The 24,395-nt window shown below is 44.3% G+C and overlaps 1 protein-coding gene across 5 annotated transcripts in view; it reads left to right on the top strand.

The window, feature by feature from the left end:
* The window catches only part of DAZAP1 (DAZ associated protein 1), a 54,276-nt gene that overhangs the window by 4,990 nt on the left and 24,891 nt on the right, over nucleotides 1–24,395 (top strand). For 3 of the 5 annotated variants that reach the window (XM_048496605.1, XM_048496602.1, XM_048496604.1), the window contains exons 2-5: nucleotides 12,738–12,778; nucleotides 13,517–13,683; nucleotides 14,817–14,882; nucleotides 17,113–17,220. In XM_048496605.1, coding sequence (XP_048352562.1) covers nucleotides 12,738–12,778; nucleotides 13,517–13,683; nucleotides 14,817–14,882; nucleotides 17,113–17,220 — 382 coding nt within the window. Of the gene's footprint in view, nucleotides 1–12,737; nucleotides 12,779–13,516; nucleotides 13,684–14,816; nucleotides 14,883–17,112; nucleotides 17,221–24,395 lie in introns of those variants that run through there. The other 2 variants (XM_048496603.1, XM_048496606.1) reach the window with 2 other exon arrangements.

Genomic DNA, 24,395 nt, shown 5'->3' with positions numbered 1-24,395 from the left:
TGTTTGGAGAGGCTTAATGGGTACATGCCTGAGAATATTTGATCCTTCTGGACCCTACACAATCCGTCCTTGGTTCTGGATGTTCTCTTTCAACTTTTTGCAAAATTCTGAATACCCAATAGGATGTTCAGTTTCTTATTCTTGCAGAATGCCAGGCACGTAGCAGGTGACCACAATAAACTTGTTACCTTGCAAAATTCAGTGAATATTTATTTGTTTGGTAAGTGTCATTATTTAGTGTCTTCCTGCAGTAGCAAAGTACAGACAACAGAAAGATTCTGCCAAAAAATCAATGTGTTTCTTATAGGCAAAATTACTATATAATAAATATTTTAAACAAATTAATGAGTACAGCACAAGGTACTGAACAGATCAAAGGGTGTACAGTCAGATCCTATTTATGCTTGGAAGCAAGCCCCAATGTATTTAATGCTTATTAAGTAGTAAATGGGGGATGTAGCCTTCGCATATTTGATTCAGTCAACGTTACAGGTGCTATTCCGAACTGTTTACCCGTGAGAAATCCAACTGAGTTCATTGGTAATGTATGAAATATTTTGGTCATGCTACTATACTGCTAGCTGATCTGCTATGCTGCCACCTTCTTTTTTATTGTCTGTATTGACCCTTGAATTACCTGTACTTTAATTTTATTGGACTATATTTGTTCTAGCAATGAGGAAAACCAAACTTCAAAAATATCAGCTTTTACCTCCAAGTTGAAAAGAGAGGGGATTGAAGGTAGAAGCATTCTTCATTGGAAGATGAACTGCAGGTAACACAGGCAGCTAGAAGAAGGCAGATTGTGGTGGATGAGAGTTGTTTATCTCCTGATACCTAAGCTGCTGTTCCACTACCCTCTTCCACAGTCTGCAGCGTTGGTTAACTATACATTTGCTCAGTGTACCAGAATCCATCTATCACAAAGCAAGAGGCCAAGTGTCTCAGCTTTTGGCAATCTATAGAGCTGTGTATAAATAGCAGCCATATTTACATACAGCTGCTTTGCTTGACCTTAGAAAACCCTGCCTTTTTTGGCTGAATATTTGTCAAGGTGGCCAAGAATATGTATTGTTGAAGGCTTTCACAGCCAGAATCAGCTGGCTGTTGTGGGTTTTCTGGGCTATGTGGCCATGGTCTGGTAGTTTTTGCACAAACTACCAGGCCACAACCACACAGTCTGGAAAACCCACAACAGCCAACTGTCCAAGAATAATGTAGAATAGAAATACCTGTTGAGGACTGAGAGACCCATGCAGTCAAACTCTGGAGAAATGTGTCTTACAGATCAGCTATGTTTCAAACACAGATGGGATCCGGCCAGCTTTCCTGCTGGTGAGGAAAAAGGTATGGTGAGGATTATGGGGCCTTCACATACAGAAAATCTCCATGTGGAATGGGGCTGCGGAACTGGGCAGGATTGAGTAGGAAAGGTGGCTGGATGTAACCTTCTGGCTGATTATGCATAAAGTGTCTGCTGCTCTGTAGGAGAGAATGTCTGTCATGGCAAGATTCTTGTATGGACATAGTTCCTCAAGCCCCACTTTGACTTTTCACTCTCTCTGCAGCAAGCAGAGAGCCCCACTTTGACTTTCCATTCTCTCTTTTTCTTTTATTTTCTTTGCTGCAAGAACAGGGCAGATTTGCTGGTGAGCTTTGCCCCGGACACCTTCACTCCACCCATGGCCAGCTTACCTAGCTTTATCCATCCGACTCCCTTGCACTGCCGTCCACACCTTCCCCCTTGATCCCCTTCCATATTGCCAGCTCCTTCCTGCTTGTCCTGCTGGCATCTTTCAGTTGCCAACAAGTGGAAGTTGAAGAAAAGAAGCTCAACCACACAAGCTTAGCCCAAACCCACTGACCTCTAAATTATCATATCGCTATCTCGATATAATAATAGTGTCAGAGAGTGCTTGGTCCCACTATACACCCAATGTCCCTGTTCACTTAGCCCCCGCTTTCCAGGGATGTTGTGAATCCCCCCTGCCCCATTACTACAGGGGTGGCAGGGAGTGAATGTGGAGGTAGATCTAATGCAAGAATATCAAGATGCCAAGGAATATCAGAATAACAAGTCTCTCCTCCCTTTGCAGCAGCAGCAGGAAGTATGTATGTCTGTGTAGAGGGGGAGAGTATCAGTTCAATGATGTGGTTCCCCTTCTTCAACAGAATGTGGCCCAGGGAACTGCTTTGCCTCTTTATTTTTGGGCGTTAGGGTTGGGAGGAGTAGTTTTTTTTGGAGAGGGGCTGCAATATCGATATAACTGCAGTAACATCAGTATTGGTGTAACAGCAATTTAAAGCCCAATTTTGCAACTGTGTGCCTTTAAGAAGGAGTTAATGGGCAGGGTAAGAGAACCAGCACAGGTAGAGGCCCCAGGGACTTTAGCTAGCAAACTGCAGTAGCAGTGGAGTGCTTTCTTGTATGTAAACAGAAATGTGAGGAGACCCCACTGTGTAACAGAGCCCTGAGGTAAGTGTCCCAGGCATAATGGGCACCTATCTTCGATGTGAATGCTTCTTTATATTTTCAGCTTGCATTATAAAAAATATAGCTCTCCATACGGAGAGATGCTTGATTCAGGCATTATTATGTTTTTGTTTGTTGGAATCACTTTCACTTTAAAAGATGTACATCTTTGCAGCCTCGAACCTCTCCAATAAAAATTAAAAATGGGGTGTAAGTACAGCATAGTAGACAAAATACCAGGTGAACTATAAAAGGCAAATTACATTGAACCCATATACCTAGTTTTTCATCTCTTGGGATTTCCATATACCTAGTTTTTCATCTCTTGGGATTTCCAGCTTGTTATAAGCTGCATGGGAATATGTCTCTTGCTTCACTTTCCCGCTGTGTATTTTGTTTTTTATTCTTCTTCTTTTACATCCCACTTTTTTTCCCAGTGGGGACCCAGTGTGACTTATGTTATTCTCCTTTCCTCCATTTTATCATCACAAGAACCCTGTCAGGTAGGTTAAGCTGAGAATGTGTGGCTGTCCAAAGGTCACCTGGCACCTTTCTGTGGCTATGTGGGGATTTGAACTTGGGTCTCCCGGGTCCGACACTCTAGCCACTACACTTTTAAGGGGCCCACAAAATCCAATATAATGCTTTCGTTAAGGCATAAGTGTCCCTTTCCTGGTGCTCAAGGTGGCTGTGATGCATTGGTGGCTGAAGCTTTCCCAGCTTGAAGGTGAACTGCCCCTAGTAATAGGCTACCAACAAGTGATCCACCTGACGAAGGATGTGTAAGGCACTTTATGTACCGAAATAACTAGTGCCACTATCTTCAGCTCCTCCCTTTTCTCAATATGCATTGACTGCATAAGTCTGAGAAATACAGGTGAGTTGCAAGCCTCTGACATGGTTGTTTGGTACCCAACAAGCTGTCTTCTCCAGAATCACTATGCAGGGACAGCAGGACAAAGCATCAACATATAATCAGGTGAAGTCAGAATGCCAGAGGGCCTGTTTGGTGGTGATGGGAGCAAGGCCTTTAATTTAAGGCCTTACTGAGCCTGAGTTGTCCCCAGACAACCCTCTGCTGCAGGCACGCTCTGTACAGCATGGACGGGCCCTCTCTGCATGATTAAAAAGCTGAAACATGTTTTTGAACTCCTTTTCCAAAAAAGACCTCTAAAGAGGTCACAGAGAGAACTCTCTTTCTGTAGCATGGCTGTGTTGCCAGGCATCAAATCAGAACTGGGAGGAACTTGAAGACTGCTCTGCAGGAATATTTCCCCTCTGTCTCCTTTCCTCTGCTAACTCGTATTCTGTGAATTGTACATGCTTGTGTGTGTGAAGGGGGGGGGGTTATGGCAAAGCTACCTAAAGCTTGTCTCTAGTGTGCTGCAATTATGTTTAGACCAGGTTGATTTTTTTCATTCCAGAAGATAGTTTTGCAGCCCTGGTGGTAAAATTGTGGAAAGAAAACCTGGATCAGGTTCACACACAGCACACCTAATGTACGTGCTGAGCCTTTTCTCTCTTTTGCTCTCTGGTGTTGCCTACAGTTGCTTTCATAAGAACCAGATAAATCACTTCTGCCTTGTTGGTGGTGCTTTGATAACTTTGATACTGTCATCAGCTAGTGCAGTAGAATTTCCCCGGTAGCCTCAGTCTTTGCTCATCCTTTTGCAGCTCTTTCCATCTAGCTGCCTGTGAGACATGGTGGTCTAATGGCAGCCACAGTTACAGCATTTTTTACCTGCTGCGTAGATCCGGTAGCTGCCGAACGAAGGCAGGGTGGTGGTAGTGCAAAGTGAAGTCAAGTCACATCCAACTTATGGCAACCATGAAGGGTTTTCAAGGCAAGAGATGAACAGAGGTGCTTTGCCATTAACTACTTCTGCATTAGTAACCCTGGACTTCCTTGGTGGTCTCAAAACCAATGGCTCACCAGAGCCATCAAAGTCAGGACAGCAGGGTGGCTAGGTCCCTTTTATGTGGTGTCCAAGAAATAGAAACACATCAATAACCCTTGACGTTAGGAGAGGCTCTTTAATTTCTTCTTTGTTGCCTTTAGGTTTTGGCAGCGAGGAATGAAGTTATTAGCTGCTGATTAATGAATTGCAAGTAGGCACAGTAAACTTCCCTGACCTGGCTCGCTTTGCAGAGATACAGGGTCGCTTTGCAGAGTAGGCAGTGGCAAACCACCTCTGAGTGTTTCTTCCATTGAAAACCCTGAAGGCTCTCCATAGTCAGTTGTGTCTTGATGGTTACCACGTAGGAAATGTGGGAAGTCCCAGCTGAAGCAGCAACAGTCACTGAAGCAGCAACATTATGATCTACCAGGGGTCCGCAACCTGCGGCTCTCCAGATGTTCATGGACTATAATTCCCATCAGCCCCTGCCAGCATGGCCAGGTGGCCATCCTGGCAGGGGCTGATGGGATTTGTAGTCCATGAACATTCAGAGAGCCACAGTTTGCAGACCTCTGATAGACTGTAGTTGTTCTGCACATGGGGTGTGGGAGTGTATCCAGTTATATTCTGAGCTTTCTTTGTGTGCTAAGAATTTGAGAGGTGAATTCCTGGCCCTTGGATACCTTGCCTTATCTTAATTACAGAATACATTATTATTATTATTATTATTATTATTATTATTATTATTATTATTATTATTATTATTATTATTATTATTATTTTGGTAATGGCTATGTGGCCATCTAAGCTATGTGGGCCCAAAATGCTTCATTCTTCTCAAACTGAGCTGGGGGTTTTTTGTATAGAACCTTGTCTAGAGAAGCAAATGCACGATGATTTTTTTCTTATTACTGTTCCTTTAAGCATCTCCTCACATCCACCTGGCTCGCTCTCCTCTGGGGTTAATCATGTCATTGTGTTCAGGGATTGTCTAATAGCTCGTCTGCCAGCTGAGAAGTGTGTTGAGTGCTTGTTTTTGTAACAGTACATAAATGTCAGTAGGCTGTTGCAGCCCCTTTTTACTGTATGTCTTAAAACTGATCTTTCCAATCCCTGACAGTCTTTTCATCTTGTTTGGAAAATACAAAAGGTATTTTAATAAGGTTGGTGTACTTAATTTCAGTTGTGTCTTGCTAATTTCACTGAACCGTGGGTCATATAAGCACACTGGTCTGGAGCCTCTTAAATCCCACTTGCTTCGCCTGGAATAACTTCTTCACCTTGCAGGTGTTCATGTGAACATGGGAGGAACCCAAGTTGGTTATAAGAGGAAATTGGAAGGTGCTGAATAAGTGTTAACAATAGGAATCAGATTTTTAAACAGGCCTAGCCTGTTTATCTAATATCTAAAACAGGGATGACAGGGGCAAACAGGGATTACAGGGGCTGATGGAAATTGTAGTCCATGAACACCTGGAGGGCCACAGTGGGACACTCCTGGTCTAAAGAGCCTTGTTTCTTCTTAGAAAACCTGTTTATTACATCACACTGCTATTCAATGGTCCCAAGAGCCAGTTAATGATTTTTACTTTTTTCTTGGATAGTTATGGGTAGGATTCCATAATAGCATTTGCAGCTCAATAGTTTCTTCCAGTGTCTGTCTGTCTGTCTCTCTCTCTCTCTCTCTCTCTCTCTCTCACACACACACACACACAGCCTGTTTCCTTTTTAATAAACAATAAAGGAGGTGTTTGATGATCTTGGGATACCATCCAGTAAAGGTTGCAGTTCTCAGAGCAGGCACAGCTCTCAAAGGTCACATTCTCTTGGCTGCTGTGACAAATCTTCTCTGGCTTTCCCCCAGCTATTTTATCTTCCCTCCCCCCAGTTTACATATTCTCTTAATCTGACAATTTTATTTCTGAGAACACTTCTGTGCATCTGAATTATTTTCACAGATCTCCCTGGGCTCTCTCCTGTCTCGTCCATCCCCAGCTGACCTGAGACTGCACAGTACTTGGGCGATATGGGCCGTGTGTGCACTTGACCATAGCTACTTGTTTTAATGGCTTCCTATAGCAGATTTGGTCCTACAAAATTAATCTGTGTATTGTGTTGCCTTGATGGGTTTTATGACTTTCAGGCCTGGGTATTCAAAACAAATGTTATGTGCTCAAGGTACTGGCGACCTGGTATCATTCTTTAAAACAAGGTAGGAAGGCCGAAGCAGCCGCTTGATGCACCTGGCTGGTATATCGGGTGAAAATTATTATTCACCATTGTCTGAGGAAGGTCCTTTGAGTTGCTCCCTAGCTTTTGCTGACCCAGTGGGTGTGGAGGAAAAGGTTGAAACGGTAATTTTCATGATCAGGTTGCAAACTGCCTGGCTTTGCTAAAGGAATCGAACAATGCAGTAGTTGTTACCTTCAGAACAAGCTAGAAAGCTGCCTTGTGATCTGACACATGTTTAATGTTGAGTTACTGTGTACATGTGGTTCACCTGGTTGTGGCACTGGTAACCATGCCCAGTAAAACATCAATGCATTTGGATCTTGATATGTTTGCTGAGAAACAGTGTCTTTCAGGAGCAGTATTTGCATGATTTTTGTGGTTTAAAATGCCTCTGTGTCTTGAAACTGATAATGGGAGCAGCCTTTAAAAAGATGTAGATGGAGTAAGAAGTGAAGAAATGTAGTGCTGATTATAAGAATGCTGTTACAGTAAGGAAGTTTTTTAGAGTATCACAAAGAAGATGATTATATAGGAAAGGCAAGGAATAAGGAAGGAAGGAAAAGATTCTTTGATATCAGTAACATCTTGCATGAAAAGCAGTGAAAGCTTCATGTCTTCAAGGATGCGAGCAGATTGTGCTGAGAATATCTGGGGAAACACCACCCAAAGTGGAATGCAGCTTAGTTTGCAGTGTATTATCAAATGGAATCAAATTAACTTAATGTATTCAGATTTATATTATTTGGAGACTTTTGGGCTGAAAAAAATCTGGGTTTGTGGTGGTTCACAAAACGGACAATTGATATATTTGTGTATTTCTCTCAACTCAGTAAGATGTGCACACACACGCAAAAGAAAGAAAGAAAAAGGAGAGAGAGAGAGAGAAGAAAACTTGTGAAATTTGGATATATTGAACCCCATGCTTTTCAGGACTCTCAAGTCACCATACGAGAAAAATGCAGCTCCGTTACAGCTTATGGGGAATCTTTCTGAAGCTTTGGGGTGCTGTGTTTTAGGGTAGAAGTGCCAGTTTTTTTAGTATAGCTTCTAATGACTCTTAGAAAACTCCGCAAACTTGGTAAAGATTGTGGGTCCAAGTTTATAGCCATGTAAATAGTGGAAAAATGGGGCCCCATAAAATTGGAACTGAAGGGTGAGAGGATTTAAATTTTAAAATACTATGGAGTTCGCTGTGAATGAGACAGTGGTTTTTTTTTCTTTTGAAAGGAGCTTCTACTTCTGTAGCCAGCAATCCTGAACTGATCCTGGAAAGTGCTGAACTTTTTTGGGGTCGGAATTATTTTTTGGGGTCGGAATTATTAAAGCCATTTTCTTCTCCGTTTGGCTTTATTGAATGCACATCCCTAATCAGATCCTAAGGTATTTTTGGATTTAGCAAGGCAGGTATCCTAAGCGCATGTACAACACTGCCAGGAAGTACAGTATCGCAACTTGTGGCTTTGTGTTGACGCAGCAGAAGGCATATCCCGTCTCAAGCACATCTTCACGCAACTTGTGATTGGTGTTTTGAATATGCTGCCACAGGAGGTGGTGATGGCCACTATACCTGGGGCGGTATAAAAGTTTAATAAATAAATAAATAAATAAAAGTGGCTTGGATAGATTTATGGAGGAGAAGTCGATTTATGGCTACCAATCTTGATCCTCTTTGATCTCAGATTGCAAATGCCTTAACAGTCCACGTGCTTGGGAGCAACAGCCGCAGGAGGCCATTGCTTTCACCTCCTGCAGGTGAGCTCCCAAAGGCACCTGGTGGGCCACTGTGAGTAGCAGAGAGCTGGACTAGATGGACTCTGGTCTGATCCAGCTGGCTTGTTCTTATGTTCTTATGTTTAGGCCCAGGTAGTAATATGGCAGTCTGGAGGCAAGAACATTGCTTCTTCTGTCACAGATGTGGTCTGCTTCTCACAAACAAATATTCAAGAGCTGCATCCTCTGTGCAGGGTCTACATGACTGGGATTGGAATCAGAATTTCAACACCTGGGGCTCCAGATTCAATTTCAGAGGGGAAGGCATGCCAGTTTTTAAGCATTAGCACTTTGCACATTTTCACAATTTTCTAAGGAACCTGAGTGACCGGGTGCTGGGGATTTTTCCAGTCTTGCATCTGGCAGTAGACATTTTTGCTTCTTATGTATTGCTTAGCAATGTACACGACACGCATCATTTTTCTGGGTGTGGGGAGGGGATGTCTGTGCCAAACTGTGGTACTTCTTCCTAGCAGGCAGTTCATGTTTTCTCTCCCATCTTTTGACATTCCTGTTTGTTCGTATGAGGCAATGCATGTAAATCTTCACATCTGGGAGGTCCCAGCGTAGTGGTGTTAGAGCAGGAGTCTGCAACCTGCGGCTCTCCAACTGGCCCTGCTGGCAGGGGCTGATGGAAATTGTAGTCCATGAACATCTGGAGAGCCGCAGGTTGCAGACCCCTATGTTAGAGGCTTTGCTTACTTCCAATGAATAGGATAATCCTTTGCATGTCAACTTTATAGGATCTGTATACAGCTCACTTCTCAAGAAATATAGTCCCATCTCTATTTAACTTGTCCACAGAGCAAATTAGTTCTATTTATATACTGAATCTCCGTGTGGAAACGTTCAGTGGCGTATTTCTTGCTGCTGTCTACTCACTTGTGTCTGCCTTTAAAAACCAGATATTTACTTATTGATCTGAAAGATTTCTGTTCTGCCTTTTCACTCAAATAGAGTACCCCTGGCAGCGAGCATTGAGTCATTAAAACATTTCAACATTTAAAAATTCAAAACATTAAACCACTGTTTACAATGTAATTATATATGTATATAAATTGGGTAAAATAAATGCACAGACAAGGAGGAGGGCTCCTAAGAGTTTATTAGAGAACACGTGACAAGAGTTAGAGATAAAACAAAGTCTTCACATTCTGGTGGAGGAAAACCGTAGAGCAGGGGTCTCCAACTTGTAGCCCTCTAGATGTTCATAGGCTACAGTTTCCATCAGCCCCTACCAGCATGGCCACTTGGCACAGCTGACGGAATTTGTAGTCCGTGAACATCTGGAAGGCCACAGGTTGGAGACCCCTGCAGTACACAGACCAATCTCTGGGGAGGTAATTCCAAAGTGTTGGAACCATGATGGAGTAAGCCCTTTTTGAAGTTGCCAGCCAGTCAGTCTCTGATTGCAGGGGTAACGAAAGCAGTGCCTCTGAAGATGACCCATGTGGACAGGTAGGTTCATATGGGAGTAGGCGATCCTTAAGGTATCTGGGCCCCAAGCTGTGTGGGGCTTTAAAGGTCAATATTGGCACCTTGAATTGGGCCTGGAAGCAAAAAAAGGAGCCAGTAGAGATGGGACACTGGAGTTGATGTCCCTGTGGCACACTCCAGTCAACTATCCGGCCACGGTGTTCAGTACCAGCTGCAGCTTCTGGACAGTCTTCAAGGACAGCCTGACATACAGCAATAATCCAGTCTAGATGTTATCAGGGCATTCATCACAGTGGTGAGATACTTTCTGCCCAGGAAGAGCTGCAGCCAACTCTCAGTTTGAAGCTGGTAACATTTACCCTGGCCACCTCTGTGCCCTATTTATCTAAAAGGAGGCCCAGTTCCAGCCGCATCCCTAACCTACAAACCAGTTCCATTTTGTTGGGGTTAACTTTCCATGTGCCAGTCCTCATCCATCCCAAAACGGCTTCTAGGCACCGATTCACAGTTTCCTCAGCCTCTCTGAGGTCCACTAAAAGTAAAAGATAGAACTGAGTATCATCTGCATTTTGGTGATAACCCAGTCCAGATTTTTGGGTGACTTTGCATAAATGCTTTTTGCATAAATGCTAAAAAGCACGTGGGACAAGATGTTGCTAGCACTCCACCTTTAAACCTACCTTCAAGGTAGGGCTGAAAACTACTGAAGAACAACGCATCCCAGTTCTTACCCTGAAAGGTCGTTCAAAGGGATATGTGCCAAGAAGTGCAGGAAAATTAGCTGGGTTACAGTCCTCCTGTGCAACTCTTGGTACAGGTCATCACCAGGGCGACCAAGGTGTTTTCAGTCCCATATAATATACAGATATCAAATGCATTAATTCCCTTTTTTGGCAATAAAGAACTTTCAGAGTTCTCTCCAGTTCCCTTTAATTTCTAATGATCTGTACAAGGTAGCTCAGATTATGATGAATAGGGAAAAGTTAAAGAAAAACACAGGCACGTGTCTGTCTAAATTACCTGCTTCATTTCATAGCTTGGAACACCTGCTCTCTGTCTCTTCCCTCCTCTTCTCTTCCAATTTTGAGAATAAAATAGATGAATGGATGTGTGTTCCCCTGGAGGGTAAAGTATCTATTAATTGGACAGTGGGGAGAATTGTGAGTTTCTTTAAATCTATAATTAGGACCTATCCAATGTTCAGTGCAGGCTATCCAGGTGATGGCCCTTCAATTATTGTGACTTGCAAGAAAGCTTTTGTTTCTGCTGCTGGTGATTTCCCAGCAGGCTGTCTTCCACCATATGGTGTGTAAGCAACGTGTGGACCTGCCTGCACTGCGGATACGTGCATACGGATATCTGATGTTACTTCATCTAGGTATTGTCCGTGTTCCTGTTCTTCCTAATTTCATGCAAATAGGGGACATCCACATCCTTTTTTCTTAATTGGGAAGAGGTTGTGTGCTACCCAAATTGGGGATCCTGAAGAGGCTACAGGGCTACATTCTCTTTCTCCCTCTATTTACATATGGGAAGTCGGTGTGTTCTTGCTGGGAGCACCTGTAATCCTTGCTTTGTCTCTGTGCAGGAATGCATACTGTATTCTGGAAGAGTGGGGACACCCTGTTTTTTTCTGTGCAGTGATAATGTGGTATATGTGTGTGCTGTGGCATGTATCTTGGGATACAGGGAGCATCTACATACAGGGTGTGATGGTTGTGGGTGAGCAGTCTTGTGGCCTGTGAGGTTAACTAGCTTCAGTTGCATACTTCTGCTTACCTGGCTGTAGCAATTCCATTGGTCTCATGACCACAGTAATGGGCTTATGATTCTGGAACAGCAGTAGTGTACGGGTATTACCCAGGCCTTTTGTTGCTCAAGCATGTAAGTGGGAATGGGTGGGTAGGTGATTCTTTGTGTAGCATGCTGGTTTTTTGCCACTGTAATGCAGTTGCTTATTCAGTGCTTTAAATGGTGTATCTTTGTTTGGGGAACATGGGATATTTAACTCACAGACAGGTATACCCTGTGTTTCACTTGAAACAGTGTATACAGGGTTCCTATATTGTCCAGATCTAGCCAAGGTTTGAACTGTTTGCAAACAGTTTAGGAAAACAAGGTCTTTACCTATGATCTAATATCAGTTTGTCTTCTGTGACTGAGTTTTTCCCATGTCAAACAGGAATAACGGTGACTGTTAATATCATTAGATGAGTAAAACTGTAAAGGATTCATGTTTCAAAAGGTAATGTCTTACTATTGATATTGTGCCTTGTGAAGAAGGTTGGGGCAACAGCTAATACTGGGAAGCTTCTGTTTCAGTTTCTGAAGAAGAAAACATTCTTTCTCTCCTATAAATGAATGGTGCTTGTAACGTAGAATGTTTATATTTGTGTACTTTATTTCAGCAGTTGCTATTTCACCAAGCTTGAAAATTGCTCCATAATTTAAGGCAAACTGGAGAAGAACTATTGGTTGGGTGCTGTGTGGTTTCCGGGCTGTATGGCCGTGTTCTAGCAGCCATACATAGAACACATACGTGTTCTAACGGCCATACAGCCCGGAAACCACACAGCACCCAAGTGATTCCAGCCGTGAAAGCCTTCGACAACTACTGGTTGTTTATAACACTGAAGTCTATGCAGTATATACAAACATGGTGTATCCCTTTGAAAATATATCTGGATAGAGCACATCAGGCAGTGGTGGCGAACCTTTGGCACTCCAGATGTTATGGACTACAATTCCCATCAGCCCCTTCCAGCATGGCCAATTGGCCATTCTGGCAGGGGCTGATGGGAACTGTAGTCCATAACATCTGGAGTGCCAAAGGTTCGCCACCACGGAATGGGCTATGTCTGTGGTATACAGAGTGGATTATATTTTCAGAACAGCCAGTTTTAACTAATATATTCTTTGAATTTCAGGAAGTTGTTTGTGGGCGGCCTTGATTGGAGCACAACACAAGGTAAATGACCTTCATTAGTCACGAACTTAAAACAAAACACACATACACACCAGACACACATATGAAGTGTAGGTTCTTGCTCCTTTTTATGAGCAACATATTGTGTGCATATCGTCTTTTCTTTCTTCCTGTCACCACACTGTGTGCACTTTCCTCCATGCCAATATTACTTGAGCATAAATCCCCATCCCAAATCACTTGGGGTTTTCCTTGGGGTGGGGGGAATCGAGCCCGAAAAAACAATGTCTCTGAGGGAACATCATCTCCATTCTCTCCCCCCCCCACCCCCTTCTTGGTACTGTAGGGCAAAGTGGTGATTTATGTATTTTATAACAAGACTCAAGAAATACATCTTTAGTGACCCTTCATAAGCGTATGCAGCAGTGGTTCAGTATGTCAGCACTTCTGCCTTTATTTAGAAAGCCATTATTCTGTGGACCTACCAATTTATTGTAAACATAATTTCTATACTTCCCTAAATGTTGAATTGCTGGAAATGGATTTTAAGGTAACTGAACTTTTTCACATTGCTTTGATCTTCCGAAAGTGAGACATTCCTGTTGTCACCCTTTAATAAGTTATCCATAAGCTGTCTTAAGACTGCACATTATTGGAGGAGCCATTATTGGAGGAGCATTCACCTTTGCCCACATCCTGTTTCTTGAGAGCCTCATAGTTCACAAGAAAGCATGTGTGTGTGTTTCTCTCTCTCTCTCTCTCTATTTTTTTCTTTAACAGAAACGCTCCGTAGCTACTTTTCCCAATATGGAGAAGTTGTTGACTGTGTAATAATGAAAGATAAGACGACCAATCAGTCACGGGGATTTGGATTTGTCAAGTTCAAAGATCCCAACTGCGTGGGGACCGTCCTGGCCAGCAGGCCCCATACATTAGATGGACGAAATGTAAGTCTGCCCAGTTCTGGGGGTTGGGGAGTGGTGGTGGGGACAGAATTACACATGTACTGACTTGACAGCGAAACATTTTAGTTAGTGACCAGTCTTTTCAGATGTGATGGTACTTGATGCTCAAATGTAGATTCCAGGTTTTAGGGCAACATTCAGCATTTGTCCGATTCTGGTTCCCCCGTTTCTTACGCATTGATCATAGTGGGAAATATTAGGATCCTCCCTGTTATGATTGTGCGATGATCCTTTCTATTTTTATAATTGTCACCGTCACTGAATAATCTTTTTAAGTGTACATGCCGTCGCAGGTGAAATGATAGCCATTGGCTCTGCCTTTTTTTAATCAGAGGCCTGCTTTGCAACAGATGGCTGCCACTAGATAAGGATGGAGATGGGCAGAGCCGCAGTTGCAGCCCCGAACGGTGTGAAGGCAAGGTTAACCATTTAGAAGAGAAAAATGCTGTTCTGTTACAAAATGAGGCCACCTTCCAAAATGGGCTATAACAGGGGTCTGCAGCCTGTGGCTCTCCAGATGTTCATGGACATGCTGGCAGGGGCTGATGGGGATTGTAGTCCATGAACATCTGGAGAGCTGCAGGTTGCAGACCCCTGGGCTATAAGTATTATTTGTCCTTTTGCTGATACGTAGTATTAAAGGCACATCAGCTTTTTGAAAGAGAGCATTTGCAGTCTTCCAAATACACAAAAAGCTCCCTGCCTGGTGGCCAATTGGCCTTTTTCTCTCTCCTCAGGCGAGTAGCTATTGACAGTGCTGCAATAAGGGAGCAAGGAGCTTGGCCATGGGCTTCTCCAAATCTTGCTTTGTTCTGACTGGGTTTCTTTTGCTGATGGTAAACTCCGGTTTTCTCTGAGACATAGTGGCTCCAGGCCATGGTTGCCTCTTTTGGAGAAGATCTCTCTCTCCACTGATTCAGCCAGTCTTTCACATGGGTTTCTTAGATAAATGAGTTCAACAATGCTGGAAAAAAGGAAGGAGCAACTGCTGGTACTCAGCAGCCGGCTTGTTGAGCACCGCTGTGGGGCAAGATGGTTTATTACACTTATAGCTGTGTCTTGGAAGACCACCAGTAGTTTTGTAGCCTGCTTCACTTCGTGACCTTGTTTAACAGATCGATCCAAAGCCCTGTACCCCTCGAGGAATGCAACCAGAGAGATCACGACCAAAGGAGGGATGGGTAAGAGAACCACCTGACTTCTGTTGACCTTGTTTTGAGCGCTGTTCTCCTCCATACCTTGTCAGAAGCGTTGAGGCTTCCACCCAGTGGTGGGATTCAAATAATTTAACAACCGGTTCCGATGGTGGGATTCAAATAATTTAACAACTGGTTATTTACAAGCACCATTTTAACATCCGGTTCTGCTGAAGTGGTGTGAACCAGCGGAATCCCACCACTGCTTCCACCCCCTTTTTTACAAGCTTGAAGCAGAAAGTGAGACCCCAGCGCACCAGAGGAAACAAACCGAGCGCTCAGGATTGTGGCTGGCTCACCAGGAGCTGCTGCTTGCAGGAAGTGACTCCACTTTATACACAGCTGGGTGTCCATTGATCATAAGTAGCCATGCTGCTGTGTGCCTGGCTAATCTTGTTGCTCCCCCTGGGAAAGTGTTGCCTATCCCTTTGACCCTAGCGTACTACTGGATCACAAATGTGCCTATTAAATGGTGTACATGGGCCCCAAGAGAAGCTGAGTGCAGAATCTGGTTTGGAGACCCAGAGGGTCAAGCTGCAGCAGTATGTACTGACGTATTCAGATGTTTTGGTGGTGGAAAGTTGCAGTGGACCTTTGGTGACCCTGTCAGATTTTCAGGGTTAGAGACTTCAGAGGTGGTTTGCCACTGGTCTTCCTTTGTGGTCTCTCATCCAAATATAGGCCAGGGTCAGTCTTGTGTAGCTTTTTAGATCTGATGAAATTAGGCTTGCCTGGTCAGGGCTCAGATGTCCTTGCCCAACCATTTTTAATGCTGGTTTTATTTATAATCCTCTTTGCCAAAGCCTTGTCCATGGCAGCCTACATAAATAAGTACAGCTTTCACTCATCCAAATGCGAAAAGCACACACAGATATTTTTTAATGACTGGTCCAAGAAAAGAATTGATTAACAAAAATCTTACCTGACCAATCAAAGACAGGAAATGAGGTAGCTGAGTGGGGAAACCTTTCAATAACGATCCTGCCATCGTGGAAAAAGCACTGTTTGAGGCCACCTATCCCCCACCCCCGTGATTATGTAACTTTTTTCAGATGTGACAGATACGTATATACTCTAGTATAAGTCGACTTTTTCAGCACATTTTTTAATGCTGAAAAAGCCCCCCTCGGCTTATACTTGAGTATATACGGTAATTCCAAGATGGCTGCCAGAGCTGTGGGGAGAAAGGAGATCACACTAGCTGTGGCAGAAGCATTTTGCCTGCATCCAACTTTGAGTATTAAATTCACCATTCCCTTTTGTGTTTTTATGTAAAACTAGACTTGTAAATCCCCCAGCTTTAATAAAGCCACAGTCTTTGCAATTAGAGTTGCTCCATTGGCTCTGAATGCCATGTTAGGTATTACTCTGTGCCTTTGAAATTTGTGTTCTGACTGGCATGGCATCCTCTTGGAGAGAGAATTCCATTGCACTTGCAGCTGCTGCATTTTTCACCCTAGACTTATACTCGAGTCAATAAGTTTCCCGGTTTTTTGTGGTAAAATTAGGTGCCTCGACTTATATTCAGGTCGACTTATACTCGAGTATATATGGTAAATAGCTTTATTTAGTGACTTCGTATGGCTAAAATGTGACATGTGCAGTTCAACTATGGCAGTGGTGGCGAACCTTTGGCACTCCAGATGTTATGGACTACAATTCCCATCAGCCCCTGCCAGCATGGCCAATTGGCCATGCTGGCAGGGGCTGATGGGAATTGTAGTCCATAACATCTGGAGTGCCAAAGGTTCGCCACCACTGAACTATGGGTCAGTGCCGTGGGGCCCAAAGGACTTCATCTGTTCTCTTGTCTCTTCTTAATTCAACCAGGTTATGCCTCATGTCTTTTTTTTTATTCTCCAGCCCTAATCTCATGGCACTAGCTGACTTGGTGTGCATGCACATCTTTCCCTCTTCCTCCGCATTCTGCCCTTTTCAGTCCAAACCTCAGCTGGCTGGAAGGGACAGGCAGAGTGAACAGGGGGAGACCCTTGGAACCAGAGCTGACCCTACAGATTGCAAGGCAGCATTTGACCTCGGTCCTTGCTTTTACTTGTTACGGTAAATATGGACAGCTGCGCTTGACGCCAGAGATTCACCTTGAGCGCCAAGTAGGTTGCGGGTGCTTGCCTTCATGCAGCACACTTCCCCTGTGCAGAAAATGTCACAGTGCAGTGCTCATGCTAACAAGACGTCTTTGTTTCTTTCGTTTTAGCAGAAAGGATCCAGGAGCGACAGTAAATCATATAAAATTTTTGTTGGTGGGATCCCTCACAACTGTGGTGAGACGGAGCTCAGGGAATACTTCAAAAAGTTTGGAGTGGTGAGTGACCATGATGGCGGGTGGCAGTTTCTTGCAAACAACTGCCATCTGCTCCCTTTTTGTACTTCCAGTTCTCAACGTGACATCTTGTGTGTCGTATATGATTTCCCCTTTTGAAATCGATGTCTCATGCCATTTGTTTGGAAGGGGCTTTTGCTGTATTGAAGAAGAGAAGAAGAGTTTGGATTTATATCCCCCCTTTCTCCCTGCAGGAGACTCAAAGGGGCTTACAATCTCCTTGCCCTTCCCCCCTCACAACAAACACCCTGTGAGGTAGGTGGGGCTGAGAGAGCTCCGAGAAGCTGTGACTAAGCCAAGGTCACCCAGCTGGCGTGTGTGGGAGTGTACAGGCTAATCTGAATTCCCCCAGATAAGCCTCCACAGCTCAGGCGGCGGAGCTGGGAATCAAACCCGGTTCCTCCAGATTAGATACGTGAGCTCTTAACCTCCTATGCCACTGTATGCAGTTTCTAGAAGGACAATTAGCCATTTTCCCAAGAAGTACCATTTTGCAAGCCCAGTCCTGTTGATTTGCCCTTTTTTTAAAAAAAGTCTTGTACTTCAAAGTTTACCGCATACATTGCCTTGGATGACAGTAGCGAAACATCTTCTAGGACAAACCGTTCTTTGGGCAAGATCTGTCTGTAATTTCATTGGACGAACTGTTCTTGCTGTTTTCACATTATGTTAATATTTTATTTAGTTGGAGCCCCAGGTGTGTGTATTGGAGTGGAGGAGTTCAGCAGCCTCCTATAATCTTATATTTAATAAGTACTTGTGGCCTAATCGGTGGATGCTTAAATCCATGACTCTGGCGCATGCTGACTAAAAACAGATAGTTTGGCAAACTTGAGGGATTCCCTAAGTTTGCAGAAAAATCTGTAAGGATTTGAAAATGGATTTGGGGGGGTGGGGTAAATCTCCTCCATTTAAAAGCATTGTTTCTGCATGTGGCCGTACTTCCTTGTACGTCAGATGATGACAGGGGTGGGGGGCCGGAAGCTGGAAACTGTGCAGAGTTCCCAGCTTCCTTTAAGTGTTCCTTTAAGGAGCAGCAGTGGCATAGTGGTTTAGAGCAGGTGCATTCTAATCTGGAGGAACTGGGTTTGATTCCCCGCTCTGCTGCTTGAGCTGTGGAGGCTTATCTGGGGAATTCAAATTAGCCTGTGCGCTCCCACACATGCCAGCTGGGTGACCTTGGGCTAGTGACAGTTCTTCTGAGCTCTCTCAGTCCCACCAATCTCAGGGGGGTTGTTGTGGGGGGGGGGAGGGAAAGGAGTTTGTAAGCCCCTTTGAGTTTCCTACAGGAGAGAAAAGGTAGGTATAAATCCAAACTCTTCTCTTCTTCATCAGCAATAGGGGAGGGGTAGGAAGCCTCAGTGGACCTGGTGGTAGAGGCTTGCTAGCAGTGGTGGGAGGAGAAGCCCTGGCAGACTCAGCAGTGGAGGTTGGGGGCTGCACCAGGCTTTAGGGCTTTATTGGGGAGGAACAGCGATACAACACCATAAAATGTTTTCATAGCAGTAATAAAACATTTTGAAAGCATTTTGAAAATGTTTTCAAAACAAATTATTTCTGCTGTGTGGCATGGCCTATTGCTGTGTTCAGATTTGTGAGTTGGGGCATGTTCTATAATGTGATGGTGACTTTGAAACAACCTGTAAAAAATCATTGTTTGGTCACAGTGGGGGAGGGTGGCTGCCTATGGGGGGGGGCAAACTCCAGTTTGCTTAGATACGCCACTGGGCATAGGTACAAGGGGTTGGGCGGGTGCATGTTGCACTGGGCACGTGCCTGGGGGGGCATCAAACTCAGGTTTTGCCCAGGGCTCCAGTTTGCCTAGTTATGCCACTGAATGAGGGATCAATCCCCTATAACAGTGATGGTGAGCCTTTTTGAGACCGAGTGCCCAAACTGAAACCCAAACCCCACTTATTTATCGCAGAGTGCCAACCCGGCAATTTAACCTGAATGCTGAGGTTTTAGTTTTTAAAAAACCGGTTGGCTCCCTCTTCCTCCGCCCCACCCGCTCGAGCAGGGGCCAGCCTGCTCTAGCCTCCAGCAAGTCCTGCGCGCACCGCTTTGTGCCTCTCTAACATCTCTGCCTCCTCTGCCCACCCCCCTCGGGCAGCAGACACCCAGAGCACAGGCACCAGGCCTGCCAGCCAAATCCTCCCTGCTCACCACGGTGTGCGAACGTCAAACTCAGTGGCCAAGGCCAGCCTAGATGTGTGTGTGTGTGTGGGGTGTGTGTGTGTGACGAACTCTGTGTGTGCGAGTGCCCACAGAGAGGGCTCCGAGTGCCACCTCTGGCACCCGTGCCATAGGTTCGCCATCACTGCCCTATAAAATAGGACTACTCTGCTGTAGAGTCCTGAAAGCTTGGAGTACAGTATGGATCCGAACCCAAATTGTCTGGTGGCTGTTCCCTTCACATCTGTGAGGTGTGGGGAAGTGTTCCCCAGCCTGTCCTTGGCATTTCTCCCCCCAGAGAAATTTACAGTGATGATGTTGGTAGAGGCAGGAGCAAGGCTCCCTGCCTGCTCAGTCATTCACCGCCCCACTGTGTTTTCAGACAAGCTGCTCCTTACGACTTCTGCCCAGGAAGAATTGGGAAACCAGTGGAATGAGACAGGGAGAGGGGCAGAAAAAGGGGATTTCCCTCTCTGTGATTTTTCCACTTGGAAGTAAACTGACTTCTGACATTTTCACTGCTTTCTATCCCTTATGGAAACACCTTTTGTTTTCTTTAAGTGTGCTCCATTTTATTCCATCAGTGTGATTTAGCTGATTTGCATACAAATAAAATAGCTGAAGGAATGAATCCCACCCTCCTAGTCTTTAAATGACCTTTGCTATTATCTTTATGTTCCAAACACCTAGGACTGTGTTTTAAAAAAAAGAACATTAATCGTACCAGTAAGTTTATAAAATATGATTCCATCAATCCACCAGTGTCTCTTTAATCTTAACTGCAGTAGCTTAGTGGGTTTAACTTAAAGCAGGGAGTGTTGCCAGCATATGCAAACCATAAGCTTTGTATAGCTTTTTCTATGCTGGTGTAGATTTTTGTGGCTTTCCAGGTTTATCTTTTGCGTGCTGTTGAGAGGTTCAGGCTGATCTCGAAACAGAGGCTGCAGGTATTGGTTGCAAAACGGTAACTAGCAATATGTTACTTGATTCATTCATTTATTCAGTGCATTAGCCTACAGTCCATAGCAGGAGATAAGTTAACAGTACAACTGATTTGGGGGGAGCTGATATTAACAAGGTGTATCTGCCTTGTGTCCTTGTGAGAAAGGCTATAGTTACATAAATAAGCTAGTTCCTGATCAGCACAACATTGCTTGCTTCTACCAGAGCAGTTTGTATTATGTACTTCACCTACCTCATTCATCGCCATTGTTCTGGAAATAAGTCCCAGCTTATGTAAACATGCCTGTTTTTATGCTCATTTTGCATGATTTCTCAAGTTTTCAAACCAGTTCAGAGGTTTTAGCAACAGCTTCAGGAATTGGCACTGAAATCAGGGCAGACTGGGACTTGGGCCTGCTGGAGATGAAAGGAGAACAGAACTAACCATGAAGGTTATTGGAGGGCCAGCCATGGTGACAACTGGATCTCCTGGCCATCTGTCCTGTTAGTTTCTGATCAGTCATCTCTCGGTCCTATTCCTATTTTTCTGAACTTCCCTCACTGGTGATAGCGGTCTGTTTTTAAAAAAAATCTCAAGATTGTAATTCTTGGGGTATCTGCAAAGGCATGAGCCCCAAATAGTTCTGGCCAAAGTCAGACGCTGCATGGTGAATGCTATCCCAGAACACTCCTATCCCTAAACGTTGGCTGGGTGGCATCTTTGAAATGCTTCAGAGGTTGAGCCAAACCACAAGAACAAGCTTGTCAGCATAATCGTGTGGGTGGCTGAGTAATGCAGCCGCAGGTTGCGACGTGGGCTGTGGCAACCAATGCAGTCAGATGGGCCACTTCTAGCCGTCCACGCATCCAGCTGAAACCCTGTCGGCTTTGGTCGCAGCAAGTCTGGTTTCTTGGTGGGGCGAGGTGCGGCCTCCTGAAACCAGAGCTCGGGAGCCTTTGTAGGCAGCGCACACCATTGCAATTGGAGATCTCCCCGCAGGGTGCAAAGCGATGGCTCAATGAGTCACTTTCAGCCAGCAGTTTTATTGCAAGATCAAGTTCGCTAAATTTGATAACCGCGCTTGCGTCAATTTGCGGCGTGCTACGGAAGGTACAAGTTTTCGAACAGTCAGCAAACGTGAGCGTGTTCCGCAGGTCATGCCTTCTGCCCAGGTGATCTGAAAGCTGGAACTTTTGAGAGGTTAATTCCATTGAGTACTCATCCATTCCCATTCATTCTTGGTGAATCCTGCCTCAAATCTCTCTCCCCCCCCCCCCCCACGAGTACCAAAATGTCATGCTGGGAGAATCTAATTGCATCTCTTTTCATTATGCAGCTATCCGTTTTGTTTTTTTGTATTTCCAACACTCCCAAGGGGGAAATTGTGGTTTGCTTGGCAAATGCTCTCTAAATCTTTGCTGGTTCCAGTCAGATTTCCCCCCACCCCATGTTGCCGCGTCTGTTGTTCCAGTAGCACAGTCTCTGCTGCCACCACTGGAATTTTAACAGCCAAGGAAATGGTTGGTGAGCAGATAATTTTGAAACTGGGTGCAGAGCCCCTCCATTTTAGACAGGTCCAGCACCGTGCACTGGTGTCAAGGTTTCTTTCTGACCAGCCCCCAAATGATGTGTTCAGAAGGGGGAAGAGACCTCAGAGCCATTTAGCTTTCCTCTTGAACCTGTGTAAACTAGAACTTGGGTGTCTTCCTTAAACGAATTCTGCTACTTCCCAAAGGAACGCCAGCGGCCCTCCTCAGGGCAGAACTCGGTTTGCCTTCTATTAAAGCTCGAGCTGAATTGGCAATCTTGAAATACGTTAAAAAGAGTTCACTAAAACCAACTTCGTTTGGGAATCAAAGTTTGCAGATACTACTTAAGGCCTCGGAATTACATAATACCTCCCTAAATAATATATTGCTCAGTTATTCTGTTCCAGATCATTTATTCTCTTCACCAATTTTAAATCACGACCTTCGGGACTGGATATTCAAAGGGGATAACTGTATGGACAGAGATATAATTTTACATTCCAAGTTTGCTCCCTGGTATAGTCACCTTAAAAAGGATCATCACAGAGCCCCCTATCTTGCTGGCATTACTCAGTTTAAGATAAGGAACGCTATGACAGCATTGCGATTTCAAACAATGCCAACAAATTATTTAGAAGGCAGATATGCCAAAATACCAGCTGAACAACGAATTTGTATCTGCAAACAGGAAGTAGAGGATTTACCTCATTATGTTCTGAACTGCCCCCTGTACGCAGAGCCTAGGGCTAAGTTTTTGAATAGTTTTATATCCCTGTCCCAGGTATATTATGACTCAGACAAATTATACCTTCTCCTTGCGGATTTGGATCCCTATATATCCTATAGGGTTGGCCTATTCGCCTTGGCAGCTACAAAGATTCGCTCCAACAACGTAATAAAGCAAATGATCAAACCTAAACTGGTTTAAGTTAGGTGGGAATACAATTCAGACATATTGTAGGGGGGAAAGTGAAAGATTTAGTGTTCAATGATGGATTTTTAGTGAATTTTTTTTCTTTTTTTTTTCTTACCTGTTGGAATAACAAGTTGGCTCAGAAGTTGTAATGTAACAATATTGTGATACTGTAATGGCCTATGGCTTTCAATACAATTGATGATGATGCTAATAGAAATAGAACTTGGGTGTGTGTCAAGCAGAGAACAAATTTGCCAAGAGGACTCACCTCCTACCAGGTAAGAAATAGAGCTGCCCCCCTTTTTCTTGAGCAAGAGCCATAACATTTCCTATCACTGAGTTCCCCCACCTGTTTGAAGTTGCAGCAAAACGGTACTTAATTTTCTACGATTAAGGAGGGGGCAGTTTAGACAGCTCAAAAGAGTTATCCTCTTGAAATCACTTTGTGCCTCATCTGATTTCTGGGGTTCGGGATCACCATCAAGGTACTTGAGTTGGTGGTGAGTGTAGACTTGAGGATGTCAACTCCATCTGCTTACATTGTGGATAGAGTCCTTAAGACCAGGGGTCTGCAACCTGTGGCTCTCAATGCTGGCAAGGGCTGATGGGAATTGTAGTCCATGAACATCTGGAGCGCCACAGGGAATTGTCCATGAACATCTGGAGAGCCATCTGGGAATTGTAGTCCATGAACATCTGGAGAGCCACAGACCCCTGCCTTAGACTCAGCAGCAAAATTTGGTAGTCACAGTTCAGAATAATTTAGAGTATCTGTAGAGAGAGTGTTTGTTTGATGTTGATCCCAGTATTGGTTGTTGTGGTTTTTCTGGGCTGTGTGGCCGTGGTCTGATGTCAAGCGGGCAAAACATTAGGAGCAAAACCTACCAGACTATGACCACACAGCCCAGAAAAACCATAACAACCAGATGATTCTGGCCATGAAAACCTTCCCCAATCCAAGTATTGTTTACAGCATCAATTTTCTTTGGGAGAGTGGAATCAGACCCTTTGACCATTTCTGGAAGGGGGTTCCCTTCTTTTACCAACTTGTTTCAGCCCCTGGAGCATGTGAACAAGTAGGAGATAGCACAGACAGCTGCTGATGTGCACAGACCTGTGATTGTCGTAGGGAAATTTGGCTGCTTGAAACCCCTAATGGGTTCGCTTGAAAGTCTGCCTAATGTTTATTTAGTCCCTGGCATCTGGTCTCCTTCTCCAGAAACACTTTGCTTCTCCCTTTTTCCTTATATGCGTTGCACCCCACCATTATCTTCAGAGCAATTGATCAAAGCCTCTCTCGGTGAATTTTGAGGTGGGCCAGAAGTAGTTGATCATGTACAGACGGGGCCTTGTTTCTCAAATCCTTTCTTATGATGGCTTGTTCTGCGTTGTTTGCTTTCCCAGTTACCTACCTTCCGAATTTGCCCTTACAGTATTTTGCCTGTTTGGCACCTTTAAGCAAGAGTGCAAGTGGATTTTGTGGATGGGAAACTCCTTGCCAGATGTTTAGCTTATTGTTCTCCAGCAGGTGGATATCGATAGCCATGTATCCAGCATTTAATTGTGTTTTGTGGCCCTGTTCTGGAAAACCAGC

Source organism: Sphaerodactylus townsendi, linkage group LG05 (assembly GCF_021028975.2).
Source record: "Sphaerodactylus townsendi isolate TG3544 linkage group LG05, MPM_Stown_v2.3, whole genome shotgun sequence".
In the NCBI taxonomy this organism is placed as follows: Eukaryota; Metazoa; Chordata; class Lepidosauria; order Squamata; family Sphaerodactylidae; genus Sphaerodactylus; species Sphaerodactylus townsendi.
The sequence above is the reverse complement of the archived record's forward strand: the minus strand, read 5'-3'. Positions and strand labels throughout refer to the sequence as shown.